The sequence below is a fragment of the Euprymna scolopes genome, chromosome 30 (genome assembly GCF_053919585.1).
Source record: "Euprymna scolopes isolate OS-2025 chromosome 30, ASM5391958v1, whole genome shotgun sequence".
Lineage (NCBI taxonomy): Eukaryota > Metazoa > Mollusca > Cephalopoda > Sepiida > Sepiolidae > Euprymna > Euprymna scolopes.
The window spans coordinates 76,347,619-76,364,106 of record NC_136511.1 but is presented as its reverse complement, the minus strand read 5'-3'; the positions used below and the strand labels follow the sequence as shown (position 1 = coordinate 76,364,106).

At 38.2% G+C, this 16,488-nt stretch overlaps 1 protein-coding gene across 1 annotated transcript in view; it reads right to left on the bottom strand.

The window, feature by feature from the left end:
- Positions 1-16,488, bottom strand: part of LOC145254844 (A disintegrin and metalloproteinase with thrombospondin motifs 18-like) — a 675,825-nt gene that overhangs the window by 290,256 nt on the left and 369,081 nt on the right. Inside the window, exon 3 of the mRNA XM_080113681.1 lies at positions 13,205-13,560. Within this exon, the coding sequence (XP_079969807.1) occupies positions 13,205-13,560 (356 nt within the window). The remainder of the gene's footprint in view (positions 1-13,204; positions 13,561-16,488) is intronic.

The window sequence follows — 16,488 nt, the reverse complement described above, 5'->3', positions numbered from 1 at the left end:
GTGGTCTGTAGATTCAAACTTCGCACGTAAATTTCTTTTTTTTTTTCATCAACTGACAAGGATTTTTTAAGATTTGAAAATTTACATGTTTTTTTTTGTTTGTTTTTTCTTTCATGACCTCGTCTGTAGGTAAATTTCTTAATGTTTTCTTTTTCGTTAACTGGAAAGAAGTTTATATAAAATAATTTTATAAAAGAAACAGTAGTTTTTCTAGAATGCAACGTAGAATAACATATATTTTGGACTAAGTTACTGCATAGAGAGATGTGAAGCTTCCCCCCGGGCGATTTCACGGATTTCTATGACAATAAAAATATAGAAGTGTGAAATATTCGTTGATCATCATTCAATCCCGGTCAACGTCGGGTCTCCCTGCTAGTATATATATATATATATATATATATATATATATATATATATATATATATGTGTGTGTGTGTGTGTGTGTGTGTGTATACTAGCAGGCCGTCCAGCATTGCCTAGTCGTTAAAATGTGCTTAAATATCATGTTATAACCATAATTGCAGAGTTCTTATTTATTATTATAGATATTGTACTTGATATATCGTAGTAGTTCCCTGGTGGAGCCCGGTTATAAATATGATTAAACGTGATATCTTAATTCATGCAGATTTCGTATTTAGTATTACAGAACCAATTCTTTATTGATTATTTTATTGTACCCGATAGATAGTAATAATTTCAAAAAATTCTTTTTTATTTTGATTTGTTTTTGCTTAGTTATCAGTGGCATTTTCCAAAAAGTGAAAATAAAAACACGTCTTACTTAGAAGAGTCAAACTTTTTAATTGAAAAAAAAAACCGGTGTATTTCTCTAATTGATCTGTTTTGAAAGTGTTTTTTTTTATTTGTTTGATTCAGTTATCCTTAAGTGATCAACTTGTAAAGACACGGGCAAAAGTAACGCGATTTCTGTAATGGTGAAAATTTTAAAATATTGCCAAATTTGACGAAAATAATGGAGATTTTCCTTGTTGTTATATATAAAGAAAAAGAAAATCATGAAGCGATTCAATTACGGGTGAAAGAAACGCGAATTCCGTAAGGCGAAATACCGATATCTATCTATCTATCTATCTATCTATCTATCTATCTATCTATCTCCACCCATCTCTCTCTTTCTCTCTCTCTCTCTCACTATATATATATATATATATATATATATATATATATATATATATATATATATATACTTTTGCTAGTATATATATATATATATATATATATATATATATATATATATATATATATATATATATATATATATATATATACTAGCAAAATTATCCGTCGTTGACTGGGTTCAAAAACAGCCTACAGAAAATGGACTCTGATTTATGAAACTATGATAGGTTATGAAAAGGAAGGATTGTAAATTTCGGTTGAATTTGGGGGTAACAAAACCAAAGCAAAATATGATGAAAGGAAAAATAAAATAGATAAACCCCATAATTTATTATACCATACCTGTTCACACTGAAACACTTATCACAATATTCTGTGGATCTATATTAAAAACCTTGTTAAACTTTGTGAAATATTTCAATTTTATGGAGGTCAGGTTCGAATGAACACCTCATAATTTTATTATACCATATTTCTTCAAACTAAAACATAATTATCAAAGTATACTTACGCAGATAGATATGAAAAGTCTTTATTAAAGTTTGTGCCTATTTCCATTCTATGGAGGCCAGGCGCGAACGTAGACCCCACAATTTTATTATACCATCCCTATTTAAGGTAAAACATACTTATCAAAGTATTCTTATGTACATCTATATCAAAAACACTTGTAAACGTTTTTTTTAAGTATTAATTTTTTTATTTCCATACTTTGTGGACCAGGCGCGAATGCAGGCCCCACAATTTTAATGAACCACCGTTCTGCCAGATCAAACATACCCATTCCTGTGTCTCGATACATCTTCTATCATTATATGTAATCAGTTTTTTAAAATAGTCAACCATATAGGAGCCTATTTGTGACACACACACAGACATTCAGCTTTATATATATATATATATATATATATATATATATATGTGTGTGTGCGTGTGTGCGTGTGTGTGTGTGTGTGTGTGTGTGTTTGGGCAGCAGTTATTCTTTTTTTGCATGTTTCCTTAAACAGCAGGTATAATTACTGTTTGTTTCTTTTACGATCCGCCTTTTCCATTTGGCGGGCCAATGTTTGAACGTTCTGTTTGAATGAAAAAAAAAATAGCCATAGCCGCGAAAGTTTTCAATTCCCAATAGTCGCATTCAGACACATGATGAATTAAAATAATTGCGTTTTGTAAATTTATTGAGAAAGTCGATTAAAAGCGTTTAAAAGCATTTCAGCGTACCTTCTCCTACTTCATACTGAGCCTAATCGATGCTCGATTTGTTTATGCGAATTAGATGATGTCGGTAGAAATAGCTGTTAGAAGAAATACAGGTGACATGTAAAGCGGCGAGAAATACTGATCTTAGTTATGCCTCATATATGAATTTCTTTTGGAGACACATTCTCATGTAGGGCAATACACGGTATTACTAGTTTTTAGTAGATTATCATCCTATTATTGCCTTTTAATAAATTAAGCATTTAGGATTATTTGTAATAAATGATAAGTCCTAGTTTAGAGGATCTTTTTTCTCCAACAGTTTCATCTACCAACATCTAGTAGCACACGACACCCCACCAAAATAGTTCAGAAATATATTAATAAGAAATACAGTAGAACCCCGGGACACGGTGGCCCTGGGATACGTTTTTTTTCAGGTTACGATGTGAAATACGATGTTTTATCGGCCTATAGTTACGGTATTTGTCCCGCTTTCCGGTGGTATTTATAATATTATTTGATTATATACATGTGTATTATATACTGTATTGTATTCTGTTATCAATTTTTAATGCCGTATCCCGTGGTTCTACTGTCTTGCCATTCTAGTTGTCTCACATAGTAACCTGTGCCTCCCCAGCATTGCAGGCTTACTCATTCGGATAAATAAACCGACCATCAAACACAATTCTTCATACTACCAATCGTCCGAGCCGGGCTTAGTGTATTTTAAAAAATAAATTGCAGCGAAGTGTATCTAAAATTAAACAGAATTTCTATTAATTTTTTTAAAAAGAATTTCTCATCGCAGGAATACAATACCGCGAGATTGATTCCCAGCTGAATACAACGTGTCGTTTTTTGTAATGTAATGTTAAAAATTCTGTCGCACATTTCTACTGAAATAATAAAGTTCTGACCATGTTATTGATCGTTTCCAATTCTCGTAAGTTATTATTTATGTGCAACTGATGATCTTATTAATCCTTATCCTCGAGCAGCTTTTTATTTTTGACAAGCGATGACTCATTAACAATAAATAAATACGCATTACCAATAACACGGTGCAACAATGGCAAATAAAAATTTGCAAACCAGAAGTAAAGTGTTAATTGTCAGTTTAAATGTGCTTTAGGTCTAACTTAGATTTCGGCTGATTTTCTTTACATATTAAAAGACTAGCCTGGGTGCCCGGCGTTGCTCGGGTGATTGGAGGTGTGATTGGAGGTGTGTTTGGAGGTGTGTTTGGAGGTGTGATTGGAAGTGTGTTTGGAGGTGTGTGTTGAGCAAAAAAGTGAAGAAGTAGTAGAAAGATAGGATCAAACGCGTATCTCGAAGGAGGAAAAACATGAAAAAAAATGTCTTTGTTGCTGCGTCCATCGCCAAGCGGAAAGTGACGAATGTTTAAATTAAGCTTAGTCAATCGAAAAGAGGGGATGACTTTCGAAAATATCGGCGAAAAAAGGGACCCCTCCCTTTTTTTTTTTATTACATTTACACCCCAAACAAGGCAAATTGCCACTTTGGTGTAGGGGGCTACTATCAGGGGCAACAACTACTGGGGTACTATGTAGGGATTTGGGCAGCAAGGTGTCGGTTCACGTTACACTTGAACTTCTGCACGTCAGTACTGTTGGGGAAGCAGCGACCTGGAATGGAATTCCAGAGTCTTGCGGTTCTGGGGAAGAAACTATTGGAGTAAAAAGATCTTTTACATCTAGGGATCTCTACAGTGTGGGGGTGGGATCTAGTAGCCTGTCGGGTTTGTCGAGGGTGCTCGCGTCGTGGGGGCACAAGTGATTGCAGTTCGTCAGAGCATTCACCACTAAAATACTTGTAGAAAAGGCAGAGGGATGCAACATTTCGTCAATGGGACAGAGGCTGAAGCTTAGATGCCAGTTCAGGGCCTATCAGGTTTGCGACTCTCTTTTGAACCTTGTCAAGGAGCGAGAGACTAGTAGCAGATGCACCAGCCCAGATGTGGCAGCAATACTCCATACATGGGCGAATGGTGGCCTTATAGAGGTACAGGATACTTTCGGGTGTTAGTAGTTTTCTAGCACGGTAGAGAGAGCCTACCTTTCTTGCAGCGGCCCTGGCAATGCCTTCAATGTAATTGTTCCAACTCATGTTTCCTGTGAACGTTAGGCCAAGGAGTTTGAAAGATGGACTCTCAGATAAAGAGTCGTTGGCCATTGCTATGGGTGGTAGAGAGGGTTTCTTGTAATTATTGAATGAAACTAGTGTAGTCTTGGCAGCATTGAACGCGACCAACCACTTTTGTCCCCATTCCACTACAGATTCGAGGTCTTCCTCTAGTGTTTCTGCCATTTCTTTAGAAATGTGTTCATTCGTCTTCCTGTCGTGTCTGCCATAGAGTGTAGTGTCATCAGCATATATACCCATCTCAGAGGCAATGTTGTCGGGGAGGTCATTTATGAATATCAGGAACAATAGAGGTCCAAGGATAGAACCCTGGTGCACTCCTGCATTTATATCATATTGTTTAGATGTGCGACCGTCGAGGACTACCTGGATGTTTCTCTTATCTAAGAAGGATTTAATTATGTTAAGTATTCTACCAGTGATACCGTATGATCTGATTTTACCGAGGAGACCCTCATGCCATACCCTGTCAAAAGCCTTAGATATATCTAGAGCTACCGCTCTGCCTTCCCCCGCTTTGTCCAGTGAATGGTATATACGTTCAGAGATCACAGTGAGGATGTCTGCTGTGGAACGGGCTTGTCTAAATCCATATTGTTTGTCAGTCAGTAGTTTAGCATCTGTAAGATGATGGACTAGAGCATGGTTAATTATGGTCTCAAATATTTTGGCAAAAAGTGGGAGGAGGCTAATGGGGCGATAATTTGATGGGTCTGTCCTTTCGCCAGAATTCTTGAATACTGGTACAACAGAAGCAGTTTTCCAACAGCCCGGAAAGCAAGCTTCATTAAGACATTTGTTGTAGAGTTTGGAGAGAACTGGAGCTACTTCGGCTGAGCACTTTTTTAATAGCACAGCTGGGATAAGATCGGGTCCACATGCTTTTGAGGTGTCAAGGTTTTTTATGATAGCATGCACCTGAGCAGGGGTGGTTTTCAGATCGTCTAGTGTGGCGTTTGTCCGCATAGGAAAGTCAGGTAGGGGGTGGTTGGAAGGGTCCAGTGTGGAGTATGAGGCAAACCGACTGGCAAGCATGTTAGCCTTGTCGGTTGCTGAGGAGACAACCTCGTGATTGTTGGTTAGTGGGGGAATTGTTGATTGCCCATTATTTACTACACTGTTGTAGATTTTCCAGAAGTCTCGAGTTCCTAGTTTTTGTGCTTCGATGCGCTTTTTAGTGGTTTCCGTAAATTCTCTCTTAGCTGTCGCTATTTCTTTCTTAACGTTATTTCTAGCTTCTATATACTTCAGTCTGTTTGAACTGGACTTATGTCGGTTAAACCTACGGTATGCATGCTGCTTTTGAGTAATGGCAGTTGCACAAGTCGACATAAACCATTGGGGAGAGTGGGGCTTACTATAAAATTTCCGCATGGGAACATGCGCTTCGATTGCAGTTTTGAACCAGTCAGTGGTCTCGTTTGCACATTGTTCAGCAGGGAGAGAGAAAATATTTTTCCATGGAGCATCTCTAATTAGTTCCCTGATGGCTTCCCAGTCAGCCTTATTATAATATCTCGTTGTTTTGAGCACTGGCTCTTCAGTTTTGGGTCTAGAGTTTAGGGCGATTTCAACCATTATCACTGCATGATCAGCGTTCCCGAGAGGGCTGTGGGCCTTCGTTATGCAGTCATCGGGAACTGTGGTCAAAAACAGATCTAGAAGTGATGCGTGTTGTTCTTCCTGGTCAGGGAAACGGGTTGGAAACGTAACAATTTGTGATAGGGAGTGAGATATAGCGAAGCTATGGGTTGTGCTGCCCGCTGCATCTGTGTGAGTAGAGAATCCAAGCCAGTTTTTGTGGTGGACATTAAAGTCACCAAACACATGTATTTGTGCGCTAGTGTCGAGGGACAGTGCCGTGTCTATGCTGTCAGATACTTTGTTTATTATGGAGCAGTCCTGAGTCGAGGGAGAGCGGTAGAGAAAATAATAGTAGCTAATACTGTGTTGCACGTTTAGTCTAAAGCACATAAAGGCTTGATCATCTGTTTCTAGGTTTGTTTCTGTAGAAAAGTGTCCAGTTGAGGGTGAAGGAATTAATGCTTTTGTCCAGTTTTTCGATATTAGTCGTTCAAAGGGTCGAGCTTAAAAACGATACCAATCTAGTGAAAACCCGTCGCCTCTATCGAAAGTTTTAGGCATACATACATACACACACATACATACATACATACATACATACATACATACATACATTTAAGCAGACAGGTAAGATTTATATTATAGATGAGATAAAAAAAATAGGCAGAAAATCAAAAATTCGTATTATTTGGATCATATGCAAACCTCTTCTGATCTTGAATGTTATTCTCAGAATGTTTTGTCTAATATAACCTCTGACCTTCTTCACCTGCATCTCCTCTAACTCGGGAATCTTTAAGTCGAACTTGTGACGCAGCGGATAAAAGTACTGAGTTATAAGTGACAGTCTTAGGAAGAATACAATTATGAGATACACAAGGCTTTCACATACTTCTACAGTAATGACTGACGAAATCGACTAAATTGTCCTGTTCGAATTTCGGTAGAGATTCCCGAGTTCAGCTAGACGCGCCTAAAGAAGTTCGGAGGTTACATCGGCCGAAGTGTTGTGAGAATAAAATCCAAAAATGAGAACAGTAGTCAGAATAATCCAAATAATAGTAGTTATCGATCCTCATCTAAAAAAATAATATCAAATTGGTATTCCAACGTTAGATAGTATCCAAATGAATTACCTTGTTACTGCACAGACAGAAAGAAACAAAACAAAGCCGTTCTCATTAATTAAAAGGGCAAATTGTACAAGTACGTAAGGAGAAAGTATGTGTATTTTAAATAAACAATAAAGAGTTTTGATAATTGTTTTAAGATAAATAGTTAAACAGGTGTTATGACAATCGGGTTAATTTAATTAGTTCAGACCCAATGTCATGTCAGGTGCCGATTATGCACCTGTTAGTTTCTTATTTCAGTGGAAGATATATATTGTTAGTCGGAATTTTAATATTTATATACGACACATCCGATGCTTCCGTTCAGTCTCAAAAGACAGAGGATACCCCCTGTAGGGACAGTTGCGCGTGTAATTATGAGGAAAGGGTTGCGCAATCTCCAACCACACCTTTCCTGAATCAGCACTGTTTGAATCCAGTGGCAAGAAGAAGTCCAGGATGACTGGAACAATGCCGAGATAAGCGGAAAGCAGATACAGCACCTGGAAGTCACAAATGGTCACTCGTTTAGTACTGACCAGGTTCAACGTTGCTTAACGTCGGTGATCCAGCTGGAACCGGTGTGTCAACGTGATTATGCCGTACAAATTAAAGCACGATAAAACTGCGACAAAGGCACGACAAATGTCGTGTGTTAATTATCTATTCATGTGATATTTAGGCATGTTATTCGATCAACCTGAAATTTTTTATGTCAAGAACAAGAAGCCCCCGATTTTAATTTAGACGAACTGCCATTCTGGTTTCTTTTCGGTAATACCTTTGTAAAATTGTTTTATTGTTTTGTTTTTTTCAGATCAGAGAGAATATTTAAACAAATGCAAGAATCGTAACTCGAAATGATTCCTGATTTTGTAATATATAAGAAAATCAACAACAAAAGACATTTTTATGTCTACACAGAATTGTTATAACATTCTGCTCCGGCGACATCTTTTAAAGTTTGCTCAGGTGTTGATACTATTGACAAGGTATACCGTCCATAGTGACTGCTGTTCAAATCCGTTCGTCACATTTGGATCAGTTTAAAGCTATTACTAGAGTTTAGAACAAACTCTACAGAACTCTAGTTATCTTGTATTTTAATTTGACTCGACTCACAGAGCGTAACATCCACTATTCACATATTCCTTGACCAATTACGAAAACGGTTTATAAGTTTCTCTTGATGAGTATTTCACTGGCAGCCTTTGTAATCAATCTGACTTTGTCCACCAATGTATTGGTGAATTATTGACGAACACGTAACGAGTCAGTTCTTCCGTGTATAAACCTAGACTCTTAGTTTATGGCAAGGTTCACTTCATTCATAACCGAATCTAACTCCGGGGGATTTATACGTCGTGTATTCGAATTTCTGTCAATTTGTAAAAGATTAACACAATAGATACATCATCCATTTTGGAATTGGTTTGTCTAGCTCGTTCTGTTAATTCTTCTGTTAATAGATGTCTCAATGATCATCTGTTACTATGCTTGCAATTCGTCAGTTGCTACTCACAACCAGATGCACACTATGAGATGACCGACGAGCTTTCCACAGAAATGATACACTTTCCTCCTCATAATAGTCTCCTGATTATCCGGAAGTTTGTTTCTGCGTTTCCAAAGTAGCGAACCATATATATATATATATATATATATATATATATATATATATATATATATATATATATATATATATATATATATATATACTACGTCAGACATTTAAATCCAGCATTTGGGTACTATCATTCGATCACTTCAGAGCTGTTCACTGGTTCGAATTTCGACAATGTTCGGCAATGTTCGGCAATGTAGATAGCATATGCGGAACCGTACACAGTTGATATACGTTGTAATTGTCTTCTTGATTCGGTTGTGGACCATTATTTGCGGGCCAGGATGTGTATTGGGGACCTCGGGAGTTGTTTAGCTACCGGTTATAGGCTGGGGTCCCCAACGAACCGATTATTGAGAAGGTTTCATGTTTGGTTAGTGGAAGAGTAGAAGCTCGTTGTGTGCAGATCGTACGGCATAATGAAAACAATCAACAATAAGGGCATGTGTATGTGAATATCACTTTCTACAATTAACCACTGCGCCACGGGTCCTTGTGAAAAATTCTAGTACGGATTATAGGAGCCTTAAACTTATTTTGTTTCTAGTTGTACATATAACTATTTATTATAAATTATTACTATATATTAACGCATATCTCTAGATATACGTTAATATATAGTAATACTTTGTAATAAGTAGTGATAGAGTACTGGGAAAAAATAATTGTAAAAAGTGATATTCTCCTGAAGGTTGAAGGTTCAATTCTCAGTGTAGGCGACCGAAAAATACAAATGCGAATTACTTAGAACCTCTATCCAGAACAAGAGCACAATACCCCCGTGAAGTAAATGAAGGGTTCAGCTCGAAATTCCGTCCCAATTACGTTTCGACAAGATACACCTTAAGAAAGTCGGAGGTTACATCGACTGAAACGTTGTGAAAATCACACTCAAGATGAGAACAGTAGTCTGATGAATCCAAATAATATGAATAACCAATCCTTATCTAAAAAATTCAGAAACGTCATACAATTAAGAATACATTTGAATGAAGCTCGCTAAAGCAGGATTGCATATTTACACATGCACAAGGAATATTTATTTACACAGAAAAGTTACAAACATAACAGAGTGTATGTATATGAACTAGCATGCATGTAGATAAATTTTCGTTGCGTGTATGCGTGCGTGAATGTATACGAGAGTTCGTTGAAGTATACGTTGGAAGTCCATTGTGTGTGTAAGAGTTTCGTTAAGTTATACACACGTATTCGATCCTACCTTGGAGAGGGAAAACAATTATGCCGAGGCGTGTTTAAGGGTGAGTTCCGTACATAGAAGATAGGAACGTGTTCACAAGTCGAAGGCAAGCGAGGCAAAGAGAAACGAGACAAAGAGAGAGAGAGAGAGAGAGAGAGAGAGAGAGAGAGAGAGAGAGAGAGAGAGAGAGAGAGAGAGAGAGAGAGAGAAACGGAACAGGAAATAGAGAACGCCACCGGTTGAGCAAAACGAGGATTACAGCAAGGGCGGTAATCTATGCGAATTGAAGGTGTATGTATGTATGTATGTATGTATGTATGTATGTATGTATGTATGTATGTATGTGTCAGGTCATGTCATATGCTACTGGTACCATGTAACCCAGTACTATCTGCCTCATGGTCGGGTCACCGGCGACTAAACTGGTTCCCCCATCAAACTTGTTTGGTGAGGAGGGTGGCTAGTCTCCCTAAAGGATTAAAAGCGAGACCTTCCAAAGAGCGAATGGACCCTTTTTCGGGGTCAACGGCCAACTAGCACCGTGTGTGTTTGTGTGTATGTGTGTGTGTGTGTGTGTGTTAGGGTGAAGAAGGGCTCCCGTAAGCCGTGGTGAAGGCAACCTTTCTAGGAGAAGCAAATCTCTTATTTAAAAAATCATAAATCGGGAGACCAGTGCCCGCATTAAGCTGGTCTGCGGTTTAACTTGTTGCTGACTATCTTGCTCTTGCTTGTTGCTGGATCTCAACATTTTGAACCGAGAGAGAAACTTAGCTGTCGTACCAAGCTAAGACTCTGTAACATCATCTGTGTATAGATACTCCATCAGGGACTTGTTTATAAAAATGGTTATGTGGCGATGGAAGTCATTTTTGGGCTCACGAACTTTAAGTGTCTGAGGGAGTGGCACTCCTCTGACAAGACGTTGCAATCATCATGTATGTATGTATGTATGTATGTATGTGTGTGCTGTTTGATAAACGCATGTTAGATTTAAAAGGGTATGTGCTTATATGTTTATCTCCTTTCCATGGTGTAAAGATGTGACATAAGCTAAGGAAAGTAGGATCCAAACCCCTAGAAGAAGAACACCCTGGTCTGCAAATAATACCTCGGCATCCCCATCGGTATTACTCAATAAGGGTGCCTCAATCGATTAACAATAAACTACCCCCACTATCCCAAAGAATGAAAAGATAAAGCCTGAGAGGGTGGACACATATAGAATTGCATCGAACAGTACCTCAGCCAATAGACATCGCAACAATGACCTAGACTCTTGTTACGCCACGTCCAGACAAAATCCCGACTTAGTTAATTACTATCTTTTTTCTTGGTAATAACAGTATAATAGGATCGATGCACTTGGATTATATGTTCGGTTAACGAAGTGACTCTACGAGCACTATTTTTAAGATTATGAGGTAGTCATACTATTAGGTTGGTGCAAAAATAATGTTTTTTGATGTTCAACTTCATGTCAAAAAACGACATTATGCACCAACCTAATATATCGCGGGAAAGCAATTTATTTTCCCACTTGAAAGTGATTTTTATTGCTTCTCACCCCAACCTTTTTCCTTTAGGAATCCATATTGTATCTGGTTAATAGGTTTATTGATTTTTGGTTGCTCGTACAAGACACAAAAAAGAAAACATGTACAATGTTGTTCCGGATTGTAATAAAAGAGTTTCTTCTGTTTTATTTATGCAAGTAATACGCAAAATGATTCTGTTGTTAATTCTCCTTTCTCTTTCTCCTTTATTCCCCAAGAAGCCTCGACGAGAGTGGGACGGCCGCGTATAATAAAGCTTCCTTTTTTTTTTACTGAGATGAGGGAGCTCACCGCTTATCAACATCCAAAGACAACTTGAGGATAACTGTTAATAAGTATGAGGCGACCGGTGAGACAACACCACGATGATCGGGTTTCAGTATTTAAGAGGACAGATCAACGAGAACTTGTTTACATTAGACTTGAAAACGATCATGTTATAGTCAGCTGGGAAGCAGCCTCGCACTATTATGTTTCACAGACGGTTAGTTCTAGGAAAGAAACTTTGCTCCTGGAAGTTTCTAGTTTTTGGTACAGATAGAGAATAAGGGGAATTGTTGGCAGTTGTTGTAGCTAAACGAATGTCTGTTGCAAATGTTCTACAACGAGAAACCATAGATAGAAGTTGCGAACCTACCATGAAAATAACGACAGAGCAGAGATAGATTCACACTGTCTCTTCTGTGAGAAAACTAATGTAGGAAGGAGTAAAGGGCCTTATCCACTAGATTATGAAGCAGGTTTTGATTTGTCTATCTTTCTATCTATCTGTTGTACTCTTTGTCTCTGCCGATCTCTGTCTCTGTCTGTTATATGTCTTTTTCTGTCTCTCTCTCTCACACATGCATGAGTAATCCATCACTTTCAAACAACAATTTCTTGCCTTACTTTTTATCTGTGTTTCTTTCTGAATAATAAACCTTCATAACAACTAAACATCGACGTCCGTGTGATTGCGTCCACATCCGTGTGATTGCGTCCACATTCGATCGAAACCCGTATTCCGAAGGACGACGAAAACAACAACGGGTGTATAATCTATAATAAAAATCTCAATCGTCAGTTTGTGTGTATGTATGTATGTATGTATGTATGTCTGCCAAAAAACTTTCGACAGAGGCGACGGATCCTGACAAGATCGGTATCGTTTTGAAGCTTGGCGTCTCGGAAAACAAATATCGAAAAATTGTCCCAAAACATTAATTTCTTCACTCTTAACTTGGCAGTTTTCTACAAGGAGGGGTCGGTTTTTGCGTCGACATTTTCGCAAAGTCATCGTCTCGGTTGGATTGACTATGCTTAATTTCAACGCCCAGGACTTCCAGTCGAGCGATGAAGACATCGGCTAAGACGTCACTTTATTTTAACCTTCTTTTCCTTCTTCGCGGTACGGGTTCGAGCCTGCCTGCCTACTACCACTTTTTTTGACACGTCTTTCCGCACAAAATGCTTACTGTTGTTTTGATTTTTGATTCCCCACTCAGGATTCTACCACCTTTTTACCCCCCCCTCCGGAATTCCTTACTACATCACCTCCACACACCCGGACACCCCTGGTAGTAATTTATACACACAAGAGACAGTCGAAACTGCTACATAAGTATTTACTTACCAATCCTCCACAGAGTGTTAAAGCTGCCACTGTGTTATTAGTTTCTAGAACTTTTCCCGAGTAATAACAATCTGTATCCACTGTTTCTGTAATTGTTCCACTCTCGCTATCTTTGATATGCGAAGTGTTGGCCGAAGAAGGCGGCCACCTTCGGTAGATCTTGAATCCGGGAGAAAGAAAGTCACTGTTGCGCGACAGTTTCAAGTGGAAATGGTTTACTGTGCCACTTATATTGACGAAAATGTGCTCCTCTTGCGTCTGTCTGCGCATGCGTTTGTAGCGGGTCTGCTTTCCCATCCATCGGTCTAGCAAGTGCCCTTGGCGGTCCAATGCCATGGCGTAGACGACCTCGTATTCTGAAAAAGAGAACCAAAAGAAAGAGGTCATTATAAGTTTTAATTACATTGTTCCTATTTTTCTTTGCCTCTACACGAGGGCAAAATAAGACGTATGGCCAATTTTTATGTAGAGGGCGATGAAAGTGTGGTTTGGACAACAATTAAAACTTGCTCAAGTCAAGAAAGATTTCCTCTCCTCCAACTGGAATTTTTATAAAAATACCTGAACAACTAGGGGAAATGTGGCTCGTTGAGTTACACATTCAACTCGGACTATATTGTTTGGGTCAGGAAAAGTGAGTTTGCAAAGCCAGTTAAATATCTAAAACTAAAAAGAAAAAAATTCTAAATTAGTCGCCTTTTACTAATACAAGAACCCAAGTTTGCCCAGCTGGGAAAACTTGAGTCCTTGTACCGGAAAAATATCAAGTAAATAAAACGTTGTTTAGTAAATCGTTATTTTTTTTTCATCTTTTTTTGTTCATTTCCAAACACCTAACATGGATATAAATATGACTAAAACATCCGCTGGGTCATAAGCTTCATTTCGGTATATTACTTGTCTGGGTGGGTTGCCGGTAGGCGTAGATAAACCGCGTCAAACACACGCACACACACAGTAAATCGAACTTACTAAGGGAGATAATAACTTCCGGTGAATACCGGAAACATAACCAGTAAATAAGACGTTATTTAGTAAATCGATATTTTTTGTAATTTTTGCATTTTTTTTTTTGCATTTCCATACACTAAAAATGGATATAAATATCACTAAAACATCCGCAGGGTCATAAGCTTCACTTCGTTACTTTACTTGCATGGGTGGATTGCCTGTAGGCTGAGATAAACTGCGTCACACGCACAGACAGACATTAGGAAAATTTATAATAAGATAATATATCTCCTCATCGTTTCTCATCTTATTACTTGGTTTATTCCTTTTGTCTATAATGAACTATTCCATTTTTATTCTTCCCGTTCATTATTTGACTATCTATAAGGTGTGTGTGTGTGTGTGTGTGTGAGAGAGAGAGATACAGAGGGAGAGAGAGAGAGGTTATAAATTAAGAAAAAGAGAATAAGAACAATATAGTAAGAAATTTGGGAGATTTACTTCAGAGAGACTGAGGGGGAGAGAGAGGGAGAAAGAAAGGTAATAAATTAAGAGCGATTGAAAAAAATGGAAATAGATCTCAGAGAAAGACAGAGAGAGAGACAGAGAGAGAGAGAGAGAGAGAGAGAGAGAGAGAGAGAGAGAGAGAGAGAGAGAGAGTAGAAATTATAAATTAAGAGTCGGAGAAGGGGAAAAACAACATAGTGAGAAATTTGAAAAATAAATGTAAGCGAGAGGGAGAGAGAGAGAGATAGAGGGGGGAAAGAAAGAGAGAAAGAGAGGAAAAGAAAGAGAATAGAAATTATAAATACAGAGCGAGAGGGTAAAACACATAGTGAGAAAATGGAAAGTAGACGTTAGAGATAGATAGAGAATGGGAGAAAAGGAGAGAGAGATGTGCCACTTTCTAAGTTAAATGCAAATTACGAATAATTGGAAGGACCTGTGTACCGGCGTTACCCGGTGAAAGTATGACACAACGCTAAAACAGATTCGGTAAAGGATTTCCCCTCCTGAAAACACATTAAACTGCGATTGTTAATGGGGGGGGGGGCTATCATCCCTGGAAATATTGAGTACTAGCAACTGTTGCCAAAATGAAATCATCCGACTTCTACTATCAGACATCGTCTGATACTTCTAGCTAGCAGAAACCACTGACTGTAATTGTCAGCGCTAGTGGTTACTGAAGATTAGTGCTGGTGTGGGGCGATTACTTACGAGTACTGGCGGGTACTGATGGGCACTGTCTGCTTTTGCAACTGGCAGTCACTACCAGCCATGATCACTATCGGCTTTCATTAGAATACTCTGAACTGAAATCATTTGTTTTAAACTGCCGGACATAGTTGAGCACTGGTATATGCACTGATAGCCTCTGACAGTCAGTGCTGTTTTGATGCGGTTATTTGCGTTTACTGTCGTGTGCTGGTGAACATTGGTTGCCTTTACAACCGTTACTCTCATTTCTTGGCGTGCACTGTCAGCCATGATCAATATAGGCCTCACTGCACTGCTCCGAAATGAAATTTTTTGACTTCATTGCGAGCACTGGTGATCAGTGTCATTTAATAATGTTTTCAGACGGTTACCTGTGTTTACTGGCCGGCAACTGCAACTATCAGTCGATCACTGTCGGTCATGTCAGCCCCCACTGGACTCTTGTGGAATGAAATCGTTTGTCTTCAATTGTCTGATACTGTCATCCAAAGGCAGGTACTGATGGTGACTAGCGAGTAGTGTTTATTTTGAGGCAGCTACTTCCGGATATTTGCATTTACCTCCGGTGACTGGTGAGAACTGGCTGTCTTAAACTGTCGGTTAGTGACCGTAACTATCAATCAAAGGCGGCCATGACGAATGTCACGTTTTGTTTCAAGCCGGAGGCAAGCTATTTTCCGTTATTTGCTGCGTCGGTTTGTATATGTTTTTGTACTCATGCAGAATACGGGTAGTGCTAATTTTTAGCTATGCTGTACGAGTTAATTTTTACATTATACGGTATTGCGTGTGTGTTGAAATGTTAGTTTAAAATACATAAAGGACTGACCTCCCGTGTTAAAAATGGATTTCTAACTAATAGCGTTATTACCTCAGCACGGTCCGCATAAGTATCCGTTTGTTAACCGATAGACACATGGATATAGAACACGTATGTTAAGAAAAATATATAATGCGTACCATATATAAAATAATTTTGGTGACCGAAATAGGATATATATATATATATATATATATATATATATATATATATATATATATATATATATATATATATATATATTTAAAGGAGATTAGAACAATAGTCTAAAGAGCTGAGTGTATTTCAATGT